At 42.4% G+C, this 19874-nt stretch overlaps 1 protein-coding gene across 1 annotated transcript in view; it reads right to left on the bottom strand.

The window, feature by feature from the left end:
- The window catches only part of BMP6 (bone morphogenetic protein 6), a 160771-nt gene that overhangs the window by 33693 nt on the left and 107204 nt on the right, over positions 1 to 19874 (bottom strand). The window contains exon 2 of the mRNA XM_011962656.1: positions 1940 to 2132. Within this exon, the coding sequence (XP_011818046.1) occupies positions 1940 to 2132 (193 nt within the window). The remainder of the gene's footprint in view (positions 1 to 1939; positions 2133 to 19874) is intronic.

The following is a 19874-nucleotide window of genomic DNA, read 5'->3' as shown; positions in this document are numbered from 1 at the left end:
GTCCTATGCACAACAACGAAACACACAGGTGCCAAATGCTCCCATCCTAGAAGGCAAAGAAACTACAGCTCTCTGCTTTGATAGAGAGTCATCAAAGGTTCGGACCATTCAGGGTTTTATTTTCCAAACTCACTGCTGGCCTCGAGGAAGTATGACACCACCATCCTAAGCACAGGGCAGCTGTTCTTTTTTGGCTGGAGTTCAGTATAAACCTTACAAATGTTCTGCTAACTTTCTCTCTCTCTTTTTTAAAACAAATAACAATTTTTTAAAATGCCATAGTCACTTAACTCCCAGCCTAGGGTTTTCACTATAAAGGTTTTCCTGCAGGACGGAGAAAAACATGTATTCCTAATATATTTCTGAGCCAAAAAGATGCCAGTAGGTTATACTAACCAGAGAAATATAATGGAATAAATAATTAGGCAGAGTGCAAATCAATGGCTAAAACAGTTCCAAAGAGTCAGTGAATTCCAATGATCTCTGAAGTATTAACACACAAAAATCTAGCAACAAAAATGTACTTTTCAACAGAGGCCTTCAGTAGTATAGCCACTGAATATATTTTTATTTAGAAGTGAGAATCAGATATCAGAAGACTTCCCTTTCATTCCAGAATTGTGGCCCATTATAAAGATACCACAATGGCTATATTTTACTCATTATTCAGCTGTCCTAGCTATAAATTATCTATAACCATCAGCACGAACGTTCACACCATGAAATGTCCCAAAGCGTGGCATCTGTCTTTCCTCCTGTGTTTCCCCATTACAGATTTAAATATGCACAAGGGCTGGATGCTGGCAGTGCTTTCAAAATGAAAATGAACCTTTCACAGGGCAAATTAATGTTCCTTATGAGGTCAGTGTGTGTATTTGTGACAGACCCACACACAGATCAATATATTCAGGAAAAACGAAAGTCATTCTTAAGCCTTTGGAAATTCTTGGGAAATCAATAGACTCACAAGACCAAAAGCGGGAACCTAGACTTGGTTTATCAAACCAAAGCTGACAAATCCCTTATGGAGTCTGGAAGTGTGGAGTTCCTTCCCCCTATATGTTCACTTCCCTCATTTTTACCCTTGTAGCTGCCATATGATTGCCAGACCATCACATCACCTGCCTAATTTCCACCTTGTACACACTAAGAACTACATGGTCATCCTAATGTACTGTGCATAAAGGCCTTGATTCTCATTGACTTACTAAACTGACCCCTAAATACTAAGCAAAATTCGAGGTCACTGGCTTCTGTGTATTGACTTCTTCTATACTAACTACTCTCAAACTTCATCCCTCAGCCCTTGCAGTCCTCCAGCAATCACTCCATGGATGCTTTTCTGTATTGCTAGGCAGCTCCATGCACATGCTTCACTGCAGTTCTTTTGTAAAATGCTCTGGCCTTGTTTCAGGAAACAGAATAATACAGACATGGAAAAAGTCTATTGCTCCCTTGTATCCAAATAAAAAAAAAAAAAATCCATCACACACAAGCTTATTCAAAGATACATGTGTGTATGTGTATCTTATGTCCACAAATACACAGCCTGTATTCACTGGAATGATTATCACTTATAAGCATCGTATCATTTTAATGTATGAATTTATTTTAGCCACCCTCACCTATCATTCAAAATGAGGACTAAACAATAGTGGGAACATTTTATCCCTAATAAATTATGGAGTTATCTGATCACAAAGGACGCTTATAATAAATACATTCACCAGCTCTCTTAGGAAAAGATAGCCATTTGGAGAATCAAACAGCAAAAGATCTCACCAGCTAAACACTCCCATTTAGAACACCCGCCTCGTCGTACTCACATGCTACCTCTGAACTCCAAGTCACCCTGCACAGACATAGTTGGGGTTATTGTCATGACAAAAGGTGGGAAACGGGCCAGCCCCACCTTTGGGGCTTTCTTGAGCCTTCATACCTGTGCTGATGCTCCTGTAAGACTTGATAAATGCTGATAAGAAAAGTTTGGTTTTTAAAACTCCCCATAACACAGTCCTTGTAGATGCGGAATTCTGCAGCCGTCACCGCCTCACCCTCAGGAATCTGGGATAAGTTGAACTTGAACTCTTTGTGGTGTCGCTGGCGAGGGGAGAACTCCTTGTCGTACTCCACTATAAGATTAAACAAGAGAGAGTGACAACTATTGTTACTTGACTAAGTGCCACGGGCTCACCTCACCAGTTTCCCCGTTTGACTTCACAGGTGGATTACCAGTTACCCACAGCTTATTCAGGGGATCGGCTAGTGAACAGACCACTGGCTGGCCCATGAAGAGGAGATGAAAATCCTTCATGCTACCCAAGATTAAGCAAAATTCTTAGATTTTATTTAGTTTAAATACTTCCGCTTGTATAGTTATTTGAATGAATTTGCATAGACCAAGTTATGAAAACTCTTGGCTCAAAAAGTTTTCTCATCTGCAAAAATGGGAAGAATATGACTTCACAGGAAAAGGTGTGAGAATTAATGAAGCAATGAAGAACGTCTGCCCATCCTGGCCCTGTTATGCCCTCCTGGCCCCCTTTCCTCCCAGCTACTCTTCCCTCCTCAGGCTGGTTCACGTGTCACCATCAGCAGTCTACATAACCAGGGACAGCCCTGAGCTGAATGTTGGTGGGGATGGCAGAGGGTGGGGAATGGGGGTAGGCAAAGCATTCTGCCTGGGCCTGAAGTGTAAAGGGTCTTCACATTTTGTCTGTTCAGTGGAAATGTTTATGCCTTCCTCCCACTGGTAGATCCTGAAGGCCGCATGACTCTGAGCGGCGGGGACTCTCCACACCGGGAAGGTGCTGGAACCCCCATTTAATCTGCATGTAGATGCCACGAAGATGTGGAAGGAAATCACCAACAGAGTCACTGCCATTTTCTCATGGTTTACATCGAAAAAAAGAAAACACTGCAGGGAAAGGATAGACTCTAGAAGGTTTTTTCATATGGAATCAACCTATTGTGCACTGAAGGATGAATGAAGAAAATGTGGTATATGCATAAATGAGTTTGTATTTGGTCTTAAAAAAGAGGGAGATTCTGCCACTTGCAACATGGATGAACCTGGAGGACATTATGTGACGTGAAATAAGCAAAGCACAGAAAGACAATCACTGCACGACCTCACTTATGTGCAGAATCTGAAAAAGTGGAACTCACAGAAGCAGAAAATGGAACGGAGGTTACCAGGAGCTGGGAGAGGGGAGGAGTACCGGGGAAAGGGTCAAATAGTACAAAGGTTCAGTTATGCATAACAAGTGAAGTCTGGAGACCTAACGTACAGCATGATGACAAGAGTTAATAACACTGTATTGTATACTTAACATTTCTAAGAGAGCAGATCTTAACATTCTCACCACAAAATAATAAAGCCATGTCTCTGTGAGGTGAAAAACACATTAATTAGCTTGATAGCGGTAATCACTTCATAATGTATAATCAGTATATCAAATCACATTGTACCCCTTAGATACATACATTATTTGTCAATTACACCCCAATGAAGCTAGAAAAAAATACGTTTTTAAAATAAAATCTTTTTCCTGCATGAAGACAAATGAGAAACTGCAATTACTGATGATTTTTCAGTCAGCTTTCAGATGTCTATACAAAGTCCTGCGTGAGAAAAGTGATATCCAACTTCAGATGCCTCACTTATAATTGCTGTAAAAGGAAAAAAGGAGCGCTCTGCTTCCCACCATAAACCCTTGACTCTTCTCCCCAGAGTCAGGAACACTTCTGCCTTGCTGTTCCTGTTCATTTGTCCTTAATGGCAACCAAAGTAAGTCTCATGAGCAAATTAATCCTTTTAGCAGAGTTTTCCCAAGGTTTGTGGGTAGAAAAAATAATTATTAGCTACCTCCAATTTCCCACTTTCTCTTACACATGTTGTTTTTCATAATTACTAGAGAAAAGCTTTGGAGATTTAGCTTCTTTAAAAAAAAAAAAAAAGAAAGAAAGAAAAGAAAAGAAAAGCTAATAACTCCCCAGAAGAATCTAAGTCCTCAATGGCATTTGCAGAAGCTAAGTTAAGCCATCTATAGGTACAAGATTTTTTAAAAAGGATTTCTGAAACTGCCATGTAATTACACGACACATTTTTTAGATTCGAGTTCTTTTTTTTTATTTTGAGGGTTAAAAAAGAATAAGCTTTGGCTTCTGTAAAAGCTTGAATGTAAGCAAAAAGAAGTCCAGCCAGAAAAGTAAACCACAGTTTAGCCCCAACAAGAGAGCAGGTTTTCTAATTAGTGGCTACGCATGAAAAGCAATATTGTTGGGAAGTTCACCCGAGGACACCCACACATGACAGTGTATCACTTTTCCTAAAACCGATCTGCCTTTTAAGTTTGATATGTTATCATCGTTGGTTAAAAAGTGAATCAAATCTGATTTTCCAAAGAGACTTTCTAAAAACAGTCACACAGCTTTTCTTCAAAGAGCCTTTTGGAGGCCTAATTGTAATATTACTAAATGAAAATAATATTTTAAGATTCGCTGGGGAGCATGTATAAGAATTCCTTAAAGAAGTCTTTCAATAAACTTCCTTACTATAAACAATGAGAAAAAATATAAGAAATAAGATGTAAGACAGTAACTTTAAGATATTTCAGTTATAAGGAGCAGAGAAAGGGGCAGACATTTTTAATAAAGGAGAAATGTGGTAGCTGGTCTTTTGAGAGGTACGCCATCCCCCATAAACCACTCCTCCCAGCATCCATGCCCGTGGGTGGTCTGCTCCCTTTGGGTGACTCTAAGCTGGCTCTGTGGCTGGCTCTATGACCTGTTTTGGACCAACAGAACGAAAGTCTTCAACAGTGGTGCTGAGTGACTTCCAAGGCTGGGTCATAAACTTTGAACTTCCTTCCACTTAGGCTTCTTGGAATGCTTGTCTGAGGAAAGACAGCTGTCATATAAGACGTGTGACTACTCTGAAACTTCCATGTTGTGAGGAAGCCCAAGTTAGCCATGTAGCAAAGCTACACAGAGGGGTAGAAGAGGAGAACAGAGATGGGGGGTGGGTGGGAGAAGAGAGAGACAGAACATACAAACTGTCCAGCCTGTCCCCAAGCACCTCAGCTGAGGCACCAGAAGTGTTAAGAAGACGCCATCTTGGATGCCCTTTGCCTGACTCAGCCCCAGCTACCATCTGGCTGCAGCTGCACAAGAGACCTTGAAGAACCACCTAGTTGAACCTGGTCATTCCACAAGACCGTGAGAGACGGTAACTCGCTGTTGTTTTAAACCGCTATGTTTTGGGTGACTTGAAAGGGGGACAGGAGGACAAGAGGAGGGAGGAGAGAGAAGGGAAGTCTAACCATGCCAGGAAGGGGATAAATTGCATGCAACTCTTAAGGATCAGGATTGTGCAATGCTGGGAGGCAATATGTGCGACTAAGGAAGAATCTTGGCAAATGCTCACAGATTTGAAGATGTGAGGAGATAAAGAATCTAAAAATGAGAAAACAGAAGCACAGTTCAAAGCATTCATTTTATTACAACGTAAAATAGAACCCATTGCCTCATATGTGGATTTTCCAATTTTTCCTCTACCAAAACAACGTTATCGTGAAGCACTCTGAACTTTCTTTTCCTTTATTCTTCTTGGAAAAAAATGCATGGCTTCCTTAGTGCCATCCAAGAGACTCTGATTGCCACCCATACCCCTTTAAGCTCTCACACCCATCCCTTTACTCTCTGGTCTTCTAAGCTGCTCCTGTGCCTCTTGCCTCAAAGCTATACCACCTTCCTCACTCTCCTCATGAAGTTTGCTCAGGGCTCCTCCCTTCCCCTCACTCTTTTGCCTGCGATTGAATTTACACAGTGCGTTTGCTAATGTCTCATAGGGATATAATAAATAAATACAATTAGGTTACTGCCTATATATGCAGTTGAACACCACAATGGTAAAACAGTAATGTTTCTAATGAGCTCAGCAATTCAAGCTATATGAGTCAAGACTCCTCAAATGCCAGACAGTTCAAGAAATATCAATGGGAGAGAAAGGGAGAGGGCTGAGTTCCAAATTCAGCCCTCAGTACCTACTTTATACCCATTAGCATTTGGCTTACTGATGATGGGGTCAGATGCGGTCACAATTAAGTCGTAGTCAAGAGTGTTGGTGACATGTCAAACTGTGACACTGGTGTTGAATTCTAGCTTTTCTTTTTCTTACCTATATGATGCTGAGTTAAAGTTATATTAACGTTTCAGTATCAGTTAAATGGAAATAATAACACTTCTAAAGATTAGGTGAGACAATCTATACTAAATAGCCAATGCCATGGTGTCAATGCCCAGTCAATGTTAGCCGTGATCATCACTGGCTGTTATTTGAGAATCCAGGTTCTCGGAGCCTGGAGTATGTCTTTGCTGAGTAATCCAAATGTATTCATGAGTCTACAGATAGGGCTGACGGCTGCTCCCTCTAAATTAGTTTTTTGTTTTTTTTTTTTTGAGAAGGAGTCTCGCTCTGTCGCCCAGGCTGGAGTGCAGTGGCCGGATCTCAGCTCACTGCAAGCTCCGCGTCCCGGGTTTACGCCATTCTCCTGCCTCAGCCTCCCGAATAGCTGGGATTACAGGTGCCCGCCACCTCGCCCGGCTAGTGTTTTTTGTATTTTTTAGTAGAGACGGGGTTTCAACGGGTTAGCCAGGATGGTCTCGATCTCCTGACCTCGTGATCCGCCCGTCTCGGCCTCCCAAAGTGCTGGGATTACAGGCTTGAGCCACCGCGCCCGGCCTAAAGTAGCTTTTTCAATCAGAGTGAGGCATTCTGTGAAAGTGCAGTCAGTGAAATCTCACTGAGCATCAGCCTTGGTGGCCAGCTCCTGAATGCAGTGCTGTGTTCTCTGAGGCAATAATTCCCAGAATTTTTAAATTTCAAGGACCAGTCAAGACAGTTTTTGAAATGGTAATCACCTTACACAAGGTTATCTGCTTCTTCTGTTTGCCGTTTTTAAGGACAATAAAAACAAAACAACATATTGCATGCTCTAACTCTACCACTGCATTTCTAAACGTCCTCTCAATACTAAATAAAATAGGGAGGATATAACGCAAAAATGTGGCTTTATAAAACTCACTTCCTTCTCTCCTTTCTGCCTCAGACTAGACCAGTGGAAATTTCTGATCTGTCCTAGACCTTTGGCCAACATGTAGGAACAAAAGCCTTAAGGAATAAGAATCGCTGGTTTAAGATTTAAAATGTAAATTATGTAATTATACATACAAAAGGATGTATGCAATTTATGGAGGTAATGAAGCATAATAATAAAGCATCAAGGAAACCATCACCCAAGTGGAAAACCAGAGAGTGACTGAGACTGTTGTATTCGTTCCTGATCCTCTCCAACTGCTTCTCTCCAAAGCACCTCCCATCAGGAATAATGTTTATCCCTCCCCTGCCCTTTAAAACCTAACAATTCTACTACAGGTGTGTATCACTAAATCATACAGTGTTCCGTTCTCCTCCTTTCCCTTTCCTTTTTAGAGACATGATGGAAGTCGTACAGGCAGGCTCACCTGGAAAACCTAGGCCTGCTTATGGTTAAGAGCAAGGCAGCCTGTGCGGAGGGTTGTCCGCCTGTCAGCAGGTGAATGGCTTATGTGTCATAGGTAGGCATGGCTGCTGTGCAGGAAACGGTGACCAGTAACTCCTCTCCTTCTTCAGCCATACTTCATAGAGATCTATTAAAAATATGGGCATTTTCTGACAAGTCTTGATAAGGATTTAGAGAAACTAGAACCCTTGTGCTTTGCTGATGGGAATGCAAAATGGCGCAGCACGGTAGCAAATAGTGTAGCAATTCCTCAAACAAACATAAAATTAGCATTGACCCAGCAGTTGTCTTTCTGGATATATATGCAAAAGCATTAAAAGCAGGGCCTTGAACAGATATTTGTATACCCATGTTCATGGCAGAATTATTCATAATAGCCAAAAGCTGGAAGTAACCCCACATGTCCATTGACGGATGAATGGATAAACACAATGTGGTACAGACCTATGATGGAATATTCTTCAGCCTTAAAACGGAAGGAAATTCTGACACATGGCACCACATGGATGAAGCTCGAGGACATTATGTGAAGTGAAATATGCCACCCACAAAAGGACAAATACTGTATAATTCCACGTATATGAGGTACCAAGCCTAGTCAAATCCATAGAGATAGAAAGGAGAATGGTAGTTACCAGGGGCTGGGGGAGAGGTGAATGGGAAGTTCATGTTTAATAAGCACCTAGTTTCAGTTTGGGAAGAGGAAAAATGTCTGGAGAGGAAGTGGTGATAGTGGCACAACCAGTGTGAATGTCCTTAATGCCACTGAACGGTACATTTAAAAATTGTTAAAGCAGCCAGGTGCAGTGGCATTGCCCATAGTCCCAGCCCCTTGGGAGGCCGAGGCAGGAGGACTGCTTGAGCCCAGGAGTGCGAGGCTGTAGTGAGCTATGATTACACCACGGCACTCCAGCCTGGGCAACAGAGTGAGACCCTGTCTCTGTAAAATAATAATAATGAAATTGTTAAAGTGATCAGTTTCCTCAAATATCAAAACTGTCTAAATTTTGTTTGTTGAAATCAGGAGCCAAACAGTGTTCACTCATGACACTTTATTATTCTCTCTCTCTTTTTTTTTTTTGAGAGGGAGTCTCACTCTATCGCCCAGGCTGGAGTGCAGTGGCCGGATCTCAGCTCACTGCAAGCTCTGCCTCCTGGGTTTACGCCATTCTCCTGCCTCAGCCTCCCGAGTAGCTGGGACTACAGGCGCCTGCCACCTCGCCCGACTAGTTTTTTGTATTTTTTGTATTTTTTAGTAGAGACGGGGTTTCACGGTGTTAGCCAGGATGGTCTGGATCTCCTGACCTCGTAATCCACCCGTCTCGGCCTCCCAAAGTGCTGGGATTACAGGCTTGAGCCACCGCGCCCGGCCTATTCTCTCTCTTAAGTCTCTTTTATGGCAAACCAGGAATAGAAAGAACTCCATTAACATGATAATGAGTCTATATTTTAAAAAAAAAAAAAACCCTACAGCTAAGGACATTCTTAATGATGATACATTCACATCACTGCCTTTGAAATCAGAAGAGCAGCAAGGACTCTGACTTTCAGTCTGATGTTAGAGTCCAGTTCAGTACTGTCAAATTAAACAATAGGAAAACAAGAGACATATTGCAAAGCATTGGACCTAATGAGAAAGTTTAGAGGGTTGCTTCCATATGTACTATTTGGAATTTTTATGTTTGAGTTCATAAGTGAGACTGGCGACGTTCTCATCTCCTACAGCATTATGTGGTTTCAAGTTATACAATTTTCCCCTCTTATCTGAGGGAGATACCTTCCAAGGCCCCCAGTAGATGCCTGAAACTGTGAATAGTGCCAACCCTATATATACTATGTTTCCTCCTATACATGCATGCCTAGGAAAATAAATGTAAAGTTTAATTTACATTAATTAATTAATAATAAAATACAACAATATACTGTAATAAAAGTCATATGAAGATGGTCTCTCTCTCTCAACATATCCTACTGTACTATACTCATCTGTTTTCAGACCCCAAGAACATACTGTGGAAACCAAAACCATGGATACTGAAACCGTGGATAAGGGGGAACTACTGCACTTTCTCTTAGAATGATTTGAGGAGTCTTTCTGCTCCTTCTTTTCAAGAATATACTTCCCGAAAATCTGGCAGACTTACCTCTAGAATCATTTGATTCTGGTGTTTTCCATTGGGGGACATTTTAAATTACTCATTTTCCTTTAAACACAGAAATATTGAATCTGTTTCTTAAGTCTGTGTGTTTTCTAGAGGTTTTATTTAATTTTTCAAGTTTGTTGCCAAAATTTGTTTTAAATTTTATTTTATTTCAATAGTTTTGGGGGAACAAGTGGGGTTTGGTTGTATGGATAAGGTTTTTAGTGGCGGTTTCTGAGATTTTGGTGCATCACCCAAGCAGTGCACACTGAACCCAATATGTTGTCTCTTATGCCTAAGCCCCCCTCAGTCTTCCCCGAGTCCCCAAAGTCCATTGTGTCATTCTTTTGCCTTTGCATCGTCATAGCTTAGCTCCCACTTATAAGTGAGAACATACAACATTTGGTTTTCCATTCTCGAGTCACTTCACTTAGAATAATGGTCTCCAACTCCGTCCAGGTTGCTGCGAACTAGTACCATAAACTTTTTCATAGAATCCTCTCACTATTTAATCTCTGCTCAATCTATGGTTGTTTCTCCTTTTTCATCCTAATATTAATTTGTACATTCACTTTTCCTTGGTCTAAAGATTTTTCTTTTTCTCACTACTGCTTTGTTTGATGCTAATAAAGATATTTTAATATAGATATTTTCTGAATGGTATCTAACTCTGAATTATTTCAATTACAATTGTCCAGAGAAAAACAAAGACACTGCCTATCTCAAACTACAAACATAAAAGAGAAAATAAAAAGGGGAACAACAGAGAGGGAAAAGAACAGAACAATCGATTTAACACATTTACTTTAAAAGTAATCACATATTCATTATTCTCTCACTAACTGGACTTACTCTCTGGTTTAGTCTAGATTAGTTAAGACAATTACAATAATTCCCAATAAATCCTACATTTTCCAAATATTTCACATTTCCATTTACAGTTACATACCAAACTTGAAATTGTTTTGAAACATGGTCATTCCACTGACTAATGTAAGCAATTTTTCATGCTATGGCACAAGCTTATTTAATTTTAGGCAACAAGGACATTTCTGGCTGGTCTTCCAAGGGTTGTAACGACAGCGGCCTTTTGACTTTTATGTTGCAAGCATATAACCTTGAATAGTAATTACTGACACTGAGCTGAACTTTCCAATTCACTTTTGACCAAGGTGAAATGAAAGACTCTACCCTCCAGGGTTCATCAAATATTTCTAAGTATTTGTATTCACGTTCTATAAGAATCACAAATATCAAGAAGAATTTATTTTTTCTGGCTGCCATGCTACAAATGACATTTTTAAACTTTATTTTTTTATTGCAAATAATTATAGTCCCACAAGTAGTTGAAAAATCAGTAGAGAAGCCCCATGCACCCTTTACCTAGTTCCCCCCATAGTAACATCTTACATAACTGAAGTACAAGATCAAAACCAGGAAACTGACATTGGCTCAATACATTCACTAGACCACACCTGCTCTGATTTCAGCAGCTTTCACAGCACTTCTTGAGTATGTATGTGTATTATTCTATGACTCCTTATCCCGTGTATAGATCCATATTACCACCACCCAAATCCAGATCCAGAACAACAGAACTCTCTGGGGCTACCCTTTTATTCCAAATGACTTTTTAAGAAGATATCCAGTGCACGCACTGTAAAGAGCTTTAGGACATTAAGCACCTATATATCATTAGTAGAAAGGGTTAATAGTCATTTATTATTATTATCATTTTTTTTTTAATTTTTTTTTTAGATGGAGTCTCGCTCTGTCGCCCAGGCTGGAGTGCAGTGGCCCATGGTCTCTGCTCACTGCAAGCTCCGCCTCCGGGTTCACGCCATTCTCCTGCCTCAGCCTCCCAAGGAGCTAGGACTACAGGCGCCCGCCACCACACCCGGCTAAGTTTTTGAATTTTTTTTTTTTTTTGGTAGAGACAGGGTTTCACCATGTTAGCCAGGATGCTCTTGATCTCCTGACCTCATGATCCGCCCGCCTCGGCCTCCCAAAGTGCTGGGATTACAGGTGTAAGCCAGTCATTTATTATTTTTAAAAAATCAAGTTAAAACCATTTTCATACCCAAATATAGGTATTAATGTCACTTTAAATTGGGGAGATAGGCCGGGCACAGTGGCTCACACAGGTAATCCCAGCACTTTGGGAGGCCAAGGTGGGCAGCTCACCTGAGGTCAGGAGTTTCAGACCAGCCTGGACAACATGGGGAAACTTTGTCTCTATTAAAAATACAAAAGTTAGCCAGAAGCACTTGGTGGCACAGGCCTGTGGTCCCAACTACTCGGGAGGCTGAGGCAGGAGAATCGCTTGAACCCGGGAGGCAGAGGTTGCAGTGAGCCGAGATCACGCCACTGCACTCCAGCCTGGGCGGCAGAGCGAGACTCCATCTTGGAAAAACAACAACAACAAAAAACTGGGGCGATGCTCGTAGCTGCCGCTATACACGTCTCATTATGGAAATTAGTAGTAGACCTTGGCTTCTGTGAGGGAGCACACGCGGGCACTGAAGTCAATAAACATGCGTCAGGAAGAAAGATTTCAAACGAATAATCGCAGCCTTGATAGAGTTCCATTAATGTCAAATAACCACATTTTTGCCCCCTTCCAAGGGCTGCCTTCAAGAAGCAATCAGGCCACATTTAGTAAAAATCAGTCTAGACAACACGCCTTTTTTCACATTGGAGAAAAACTGCTACCTCTCCAGTCAACACACAGATGGGCCAGCCTAAAGAGAAACAGCAAGATCCTCCCACACCTGATTTCCACTGCAGAGGAACAACAGGCTCCATATCCTCCACATGCCTAAGAGAAGAACTCTCAGCCTGTCTTCATCCCTTCAGACTCAGCATTCCCTCCTGGCGGATCTGGGTTGTGTGGTCCCACCCACAACGGCACTGTCTTCTGGTAGGCTGCATTTGCTACAGTGTTTTGCGCCTACTTGTGTGTTTCTTTTCATTCATCCTGCCCTGCTCGGATACCGTCGTAGTTCATCTGTCTGCGGGTTCCTAGCTCCCATCGGTCCTGGAAAATTCTCAGTCACTCACCAATTATGGCCTCTCTGTCATCTGTTTTAGAGTTTCCTTCAAAAATGACGATTAGATATGTATTAGACTTTCTAATGGTCATCTCTTAGCTACTGATTTTATACCATTTATCTCCTGATCTCTGGACTAGATTTAGATAATGTCTTCTATTTATACGTTTACAAATTCTCTCCTTCACTGTTTCATGTGTAGTTCAAATCATCTATTAGTGAGTTTTGTTTATTTGTTCTTTTTTTTTTTTTGAGTTGGCGCCTTGCTATTTTGCCCAGGCTGGTCTCAAACTCCTGGGCTTATGATCCTACCTCAGCCTCCCAAGTAGCTGGGACTACAGGCGCAGGTCACCATACTCTAGTTTTTCCACCTTAATGATTAAAAAAAAAAAATTCAAATTGCTCCATTGTTTGGTTTGCGCTGTCATTTTCAATGGTAAATTGTCATATATTTACTATTACTTATTATACTATCATTCTTTCTGTATTTCTATATTATTGTCTTACATTTTCTAGCTTGGTGCCCGTTCTCCCATATGTGAAGTTCTTTGTGGACTGAAATTACTCTCCCATCACTCTGAGGATATACATTTTGGTGGTATATTTCCTTGTGTGTTTGAAGATTTTTGATTTTTTGGTAGTTTTTAATTGAAATTCATCCTGAATGTTTAAATTGGGTTACTTTTTTTTCTTTCCTTAAAAAAAAAAAAAAAAAAAAAGATATGCATTTGTTTTTGTGAGGAACACCACCAGCCAGAACCACTTTATCTCCCTTTGACAGTCCTGGCTTAATGTGGGAACTTCAGGGACAGCTCCCCACTACCCTGTCCCAGGCTCCAAGCTGGTCTCAGGATCAGCAGTAGTGTTGGTCTTTGCATTCACAGAAACCCAACTTTTATGTTTGTTTGCTCATGGAAACCCCCACAGGGGAGTCCTGAAAGCTGTCCCTGAGCCCGTGACACTCATACTTTAGGCAAGTTTGCTTTTGTTTATCCTGGATCTTGTCGTTTTTTAGCAGGAGGCCCTGCAGATGATCTACTCTGCAATACTTCCAGAATTTGAAGTCTTTGTTTTATCTTTCATGTTTGGAAAATAACATGTGGGACACATTCCTCTCCACTCCTAAAGATGTTGTAAATTCTGCCTAATGTCTGAAGAGTTTACAAAGCATTTTCATGCACGTAGTCTCATCTGAATTTTTCAGAATACTCCCAGAAGGTAGACAGAGCAAATATTATGACCGCCATCAAATCAACAGGAACCTGAGGCCAAAAGTAGTGAAGTGGCTTCCCTGTGCTACTCACTTTTATGATCTCACCTCTCATATTTAACACTGAAAGCTCTCAAATTTCTATCTCCAGCCCAGCATTCTCCAAAGAGGCTTTTCTTACTGCTGGGCATATTTCTTCCCCCAGATATCTCTTGCACTTGGAGCCCACATGCACACAGTGGTACTCATCATTCCCTGCGAATTAACCTGCCTCTCTGTCTCTAGCTCGGTCTACCCTGCCACCCTCAATTGCCCAATTAATCATCAACTCTTGTTGCTTTTACCTTCTAGAACTACACTGTCCAATATAGAAGCTACAGCCATGGAGAGCTATTTAAATACATTAAAATGTAAAATTTGGTTCCTGTCACATCAGTTGCATTGAAAGAGTCGCACGTGGCTGGTAGCTCCTGTATTGGAGAGCACATCGTTGGAAGCTTCCATCAGCTCAGAGAGTTCTACTGGACAGCACCATTCCAGAAGTATCTCAAACCCAGTGGGTCCCACTCCCTTCACTACCACTGCCCTCATGCAAAGCCTCGGTCCCACTGCCTCGCGTTTTGCCCCATGTCCATCCACTCTCCACACTGCAGCTAGTACCAGGGTCACAAGTCTGACTTGCAACAGGCCTGCCTGCCTAGAGCCCTTCAGCCTGTATCCCACAGCCACCTCCCAGCCTTGTTCCTCACCTTTTTCCACCTTAAACTCTACCTTTGAAGGTCTTAAATTGCTCTATTTGTCCCGCCACACTGCCCAGGACCTCATGACTTCACCTTCCTCATACAATATCCTTGCCCTTGAAGTGACCTTTCCTTCTCTCACTTCCTGGATTGAGACTGTCACAGAACCCAAATTTTGAAAAGATTTGGTGCCCCTATATCATCCTAAATAATTAAAGCCATAAAACAAGGGTAAGTACATCAGTGTTCTTATTTCTCTTATAATTATTAATGCTTTGGTGCAAAATACCAAACAAACTCTTCGTAAGCATGTTTTCACTCAGTTTTAACAGTTCCTGTTTTGCTACTACTCTAACCACCTACTTCCAATACATAATGGGTAACTGTCTTAGTCCATTTGGGCTGCTGTAACAAAATATCATAGACTAGGTGGCTCACAAACAACCGAAATGTATTTCTCACAGTTCTAGGGGCTGGAAGTCTAAGATCAAGGTGCTGGTGAGGGCCTCTTCCCTGGTTCATAGATGGCTGTCTTCTCGCTGTGCCCTCACATTGTGGAAGCAGTGAGGCAGCTCTCTGGGGCCTCTTTAATAAGGGCACTAATCTCATTAATGAGGGCTTAATCACCCCCCAAAGGCCCCACCTCCTAATACCACCACCTTGGGGGTTAGGTTTCAAGATACGAATTTGCAGGGGAGTGGAAACCAACATTTGGTTTATTGCAGTAATTCAGCAATATTTTAAACCTTTCTTTGAGACTGAATCCAGGAAGCCTTCCTTAGTTGCCTTCTTCCAGCAAACCTCACCCGCAGGTAGTTTTAGTACCCTCAACTCTAGGCCTCTATAAGTTCCCATGGAGATCTTCAAACCCCTACCTCATACCAGAACGATCAGCTGTTTGCGTGTCTACCTTACCTGCTGGGCTGCAAGTCTCTCAAAGGCAGGGTCCATGTCATGTTCACCTTCACACACCCCATAGAGGGCTTAGTACATGGTGCCCAAGAATGTGTGTTGAACACATGTATGAGCCAGGACTGGGTCCTGCTTCGTGCTTTTTCCTGAGCTCTGCAGTATCCCCCATGGGCATAAGGAGGCAGAACAGAACTCAGGCTTCTGACCCCAGCCCTAGTGATCTTTCCCCAGGACCCAGGAACAGTTCTCCAAGATGCAAACAGCTAAGGTGGAGAACCTGCTCAACACATCTGTCCGGGTTTGTTTTTTTAAGCAGCAGCACTACTGGCCCAGAATACTAATCCACATACTGCTTTGCATTCTAAATTCAGGATGCCAACTTCAAGCATGTTAAATTTTAAGAAGCCAAGGAAGGAAATTAATCCACTCAAATTACTTCAATTATACTCAAGCCACATCACAAGGTCACCATGCATAGGAAAGTCAGGCCAGATTTCTAAATTGCATCCTTAATTCAAAGCAATAGACCTCTAACACATTCCTTCCTTTATCTTTCATTCTTTTCAATGAGGTAAAATTGACAAACATAAAATTAATCATTTTGAAGTGGACAATTCAGTGGCATTTTAGTACATTCATAATGTTGTGCATCCAGTACCTCTAAATGGTTCCAAAACATTTTCATCGCCTCCACAGAAAGCCCGTGAAGCAAAAGCTCCCCACTTCCTCCTCCCCTGCGGCCTTGGTAACAACCATCATTCTATGTTCTGCCTCTCTGGATCTGCCTGTTCTGAATATTTCACGTGAATACAATCATACAACATGTGATCCTTTGTGACTGGCTTCATTTAGCATCGTGTTTTCAAGGCGCATCCATGTTATAGCATGTATCAGCATTCCATCCTTATTTATGGCTGAGTGACATTCCATTGTGTGGACACCTGCCACATTTTGTTTATCTGTTCATCCATTGATGGACATCTGGACTCTTTCCACCTTTTGGTTACTGTGAATAGTGCTTCTATGAACATGCATGTACTTGTATGTGCGTACGTGTTTTCAGTTCTTTGGGGGCATATACCTCTTCCATTCTCTTCTGCTCTTCCTCTTTGATATGGTTTGGCTGTGGCCCCACCCAAATCTCATCTTGAACTATAGCTCCCATAATCCCCATGTGCTGTGGGAGGTACCCAGTTGGGGGTAGTTGAATCGTGGGGGTGGGTTTTCCCGTGCTGTGCTTGTGATAGTAAGTCTCATGAGATCTGACGGTTTCATAAAGGGCAGTTCCCCTGCACATGCTCTCTCTTGCCTGCCGCCATATAAGGTGTACCTTTGCTCCTCCTTTGCCTTCCGTCATGATTGTGAGGCCTCCCCAGTCATGTGGAACTGTGAGTCCATTAAACCTCTTTTTCTTTGTAAATTACCCAGTCTTGGATATTTCTTCACAGCAGTTTGAAAATGGACTAATACACTCTCCGTCTCTCCTTCTCAGCCACTGATTCCTCAGAGGTCATTCTGGAGGGGCTGAAGATGGCCCATCAGAGCTCATTTACAGCCCACCCCAAACACAAGGGGATTAGCTACACACCCTCACTCCAGGGCTAACTATGTAGGACCTCTGAGCAGAAAGAGGCTGGAGAATCAGTGAATACTGAGTGATAAGCCCAGCACAGCACCTGGCACATAGTAGGCTCACAATGAATATTGGCTGAGTCTGAGCAGAAACAAGGCTTAATCCAGGGGAGTCACAGAGAGACTAAGAGAAGGAGAAATAGAGTCTGTAGACTGAGGATAGTCAAAAGATAAAAGGATACCTCAGAGGGCAACACTGTAGGAAGAGGGGCAGGGGGAGGAAGATGGAACGTGGATATGAGAGAGAGTGGAGAGAGTGAGCTCATGTGTGAGAAAGAGACAGGGTATGCTCTTGCCAAAAGCAATCCTGGAAAAGTTGAAAAGTGATAAGCCCTAGTCAAATGGTGACTGTCTCTGTTTTGAAAGTCGGGAGTCTAACATGAAGAGAACACAGGACCATCAGGCTGAAGATGTGAGATCCAAAGGCAGCAATGTCTCTTTTTAACTGCATCAAATGACTTAACTGTTTTCAGTGCCTTGAAGCTTCTATAGAGTGACCATAAAATCTGGAAACAAAGACAATAGTATCTTACTGTATGTTGGAATGTAATATCAATAACCCATTTGGTATGGATTTGCCCATGTTTACTGATTTGGTGACCAATCTCCCTCTACTTGTGGGATAGTAACATCTATATATGAAGAGGTGGGAGGGAAACGAGACCCTATGACCAAAATGCTCTGCAGACACCCAACAGTGCTACATGACACCAGACGGTACATTTTTATTTAAGACAGGGTCTCCCTCAATTGCCGAGGCCAGAGTGCAGTGGTGCAATCACAGATCACTGCAGCCTCGACCTCCTGGGCCCAAGCGATCTTCCTGCATCAGCCTCCTGAGTAGCTGGGACTACAGGCTAACACCACCATGCAAAGCTAATGTGTTCCTTTTTATTTTTTTGTGGAGATGGGGTCTCACTATATTGCCCAGGCTGGTCTTGAACTCCTAGCCTCAAGCAACCCTCCTGACTTAGCCTCCCAAAGTGCTGGGGTTACAGGTGTGAGCCACTGTGCCTGGCTAACTGCATTCTTTTTGAGAGCCTTACTTATCAGGATCCCTACGATCAAGGTTTTTCTTCATATACACCCTTACCTGGCCAATAAATTTTCCTGCTCCCATCAAAATTTCTGGAGGGAGGTAGGGAAGGAAGGAAGGAAAGACAGAGAGAAGACATGCATAAAAAATCCACAAGATGGAAAATCATCCCTTGAAAAATTGAGAGTCCAACTCCACTGGGCAACAGTTTCTCTCATTGGGTGGCAGCTTAAACAAACACTAAATCCTGCCTTTCTCCACAGCGGACTTCTGACCATGACAATGGAGCTATTTGGTTTAAGGAAACGTTCAAGTTTTGAAAGTTAAAAGTAACTGAGAGGCCAATTCCTTGCTTTGGTTCCCAGGGCTACTGGGGATTCATATTCCTATTAAGTTACACCGCATCAGACGGCCTATTATTCGCAGCACAGCCAAGCCCTGGGACACAGGGAGAATCCTTTCTCATGGTTCTGTCCAACCTCTGGTCCGCGTGATGGGCCCAGGCTGGCCTGAGCCCTGGGCAGCTGTGGCCAGGACACAACCCTAATCGGGGGCATCTGCACATGGTTGTTCCTCTTTACCTCAACAACACCGAAACGGTAGCCAGTGAGACAGAAAGCAGGCATGCTCCCGCTGAGGGTTAAACTCCCCTCCAACGTATGCCCCACAAGGGAAGGCAGGGAATTTCGCTTTGTTTCGTCATGTAGTCCAAGTGCCCGAAACAGTACCTGCACATAGCAGTGGCCAGTACGTATTTGTTGAATGAGTGACCTGAAGGAGCCACATTTCTCAAGAGCTGGCTGGCCTGGCCTGGAAGCAGCAAGGGACAGACACTTGACTCTTTCCTTGGTTTAGAACCAAGACCTCAGTTCTAAACCACCATGTGATCACAGATGCTGAGCTGTGGGCCGGACATGTGTCTAAATGCCCAGGGGTTCGAAACAAGAGGATGGAAAAATACCACCACGGGGTGCACAAATGTCTCCGAGCACAGCCGTGCGCTCTGAACACACAAACAGAACAGGGCCATTCCTTTCCTTTAATAGACAAAACTTGGATCCCCACGTCCTTGCAAAAACACAACAAAATGCTTCTCCCAGGACCGTTCTTGGAGAATATCTTTCCTTTTCTGGGGCAACCAGGCCTCCTGGTTTCTTTTGAGCAACAGCTGTGCTGGTGTGTTCAGCCCTATTTGATTGTAAATGTCTATCTGAATAGGCAATGCTTCCTCAATGACCAAAAACAAGCAAACAAAAAATTCACCAGGCTCGAGTATTTGAATATATGATTTAGAAAAAACAAAAACAAAAACAGAAAACACCTGTAAGAAACTTAAAAGAGTAGGAAAAATAGTGCCTTATCACTCCCATCTTTCTGTTCTTAAAAAATATAAATCACTTAACTTCTGAGTTAACTAAATAATCCCTGCCTGAATCCTGTCATTTCTCAGGCAGTTTTATTTATAAGACCCAAATCGACTCCAGTCTACCAACGTGCTTTTGGGTGCTTTTACTCACAGATGACGAGAATGATGGATAGGAGAAAGTCAGAAAGACAGAAATAAACTGGGAAACATTCAAGTATGACA

Source organism: Colobus angolensis, unplaced genomic scaffold (assembly GCF_000951035.1).
Source record: "Colobus angolensis palliatus isolate OR3802 unplaced genomic scaffold, Cang.pa_1.0 Scaffold6, whole genome shotgun sequence".
Taxonomy (NCBI): domain Eukaryota; kingdom Metazoa; phylum Chordata; class Mammalia; order Primates; family Cercopithecidae; genus Colobus; species Colobus angolensis.
The sequence above is the reverse complement of the archived record's forward strand: the minus strand, read 5'-3'. Positions and strand labels throughout refer to the sequence as shown.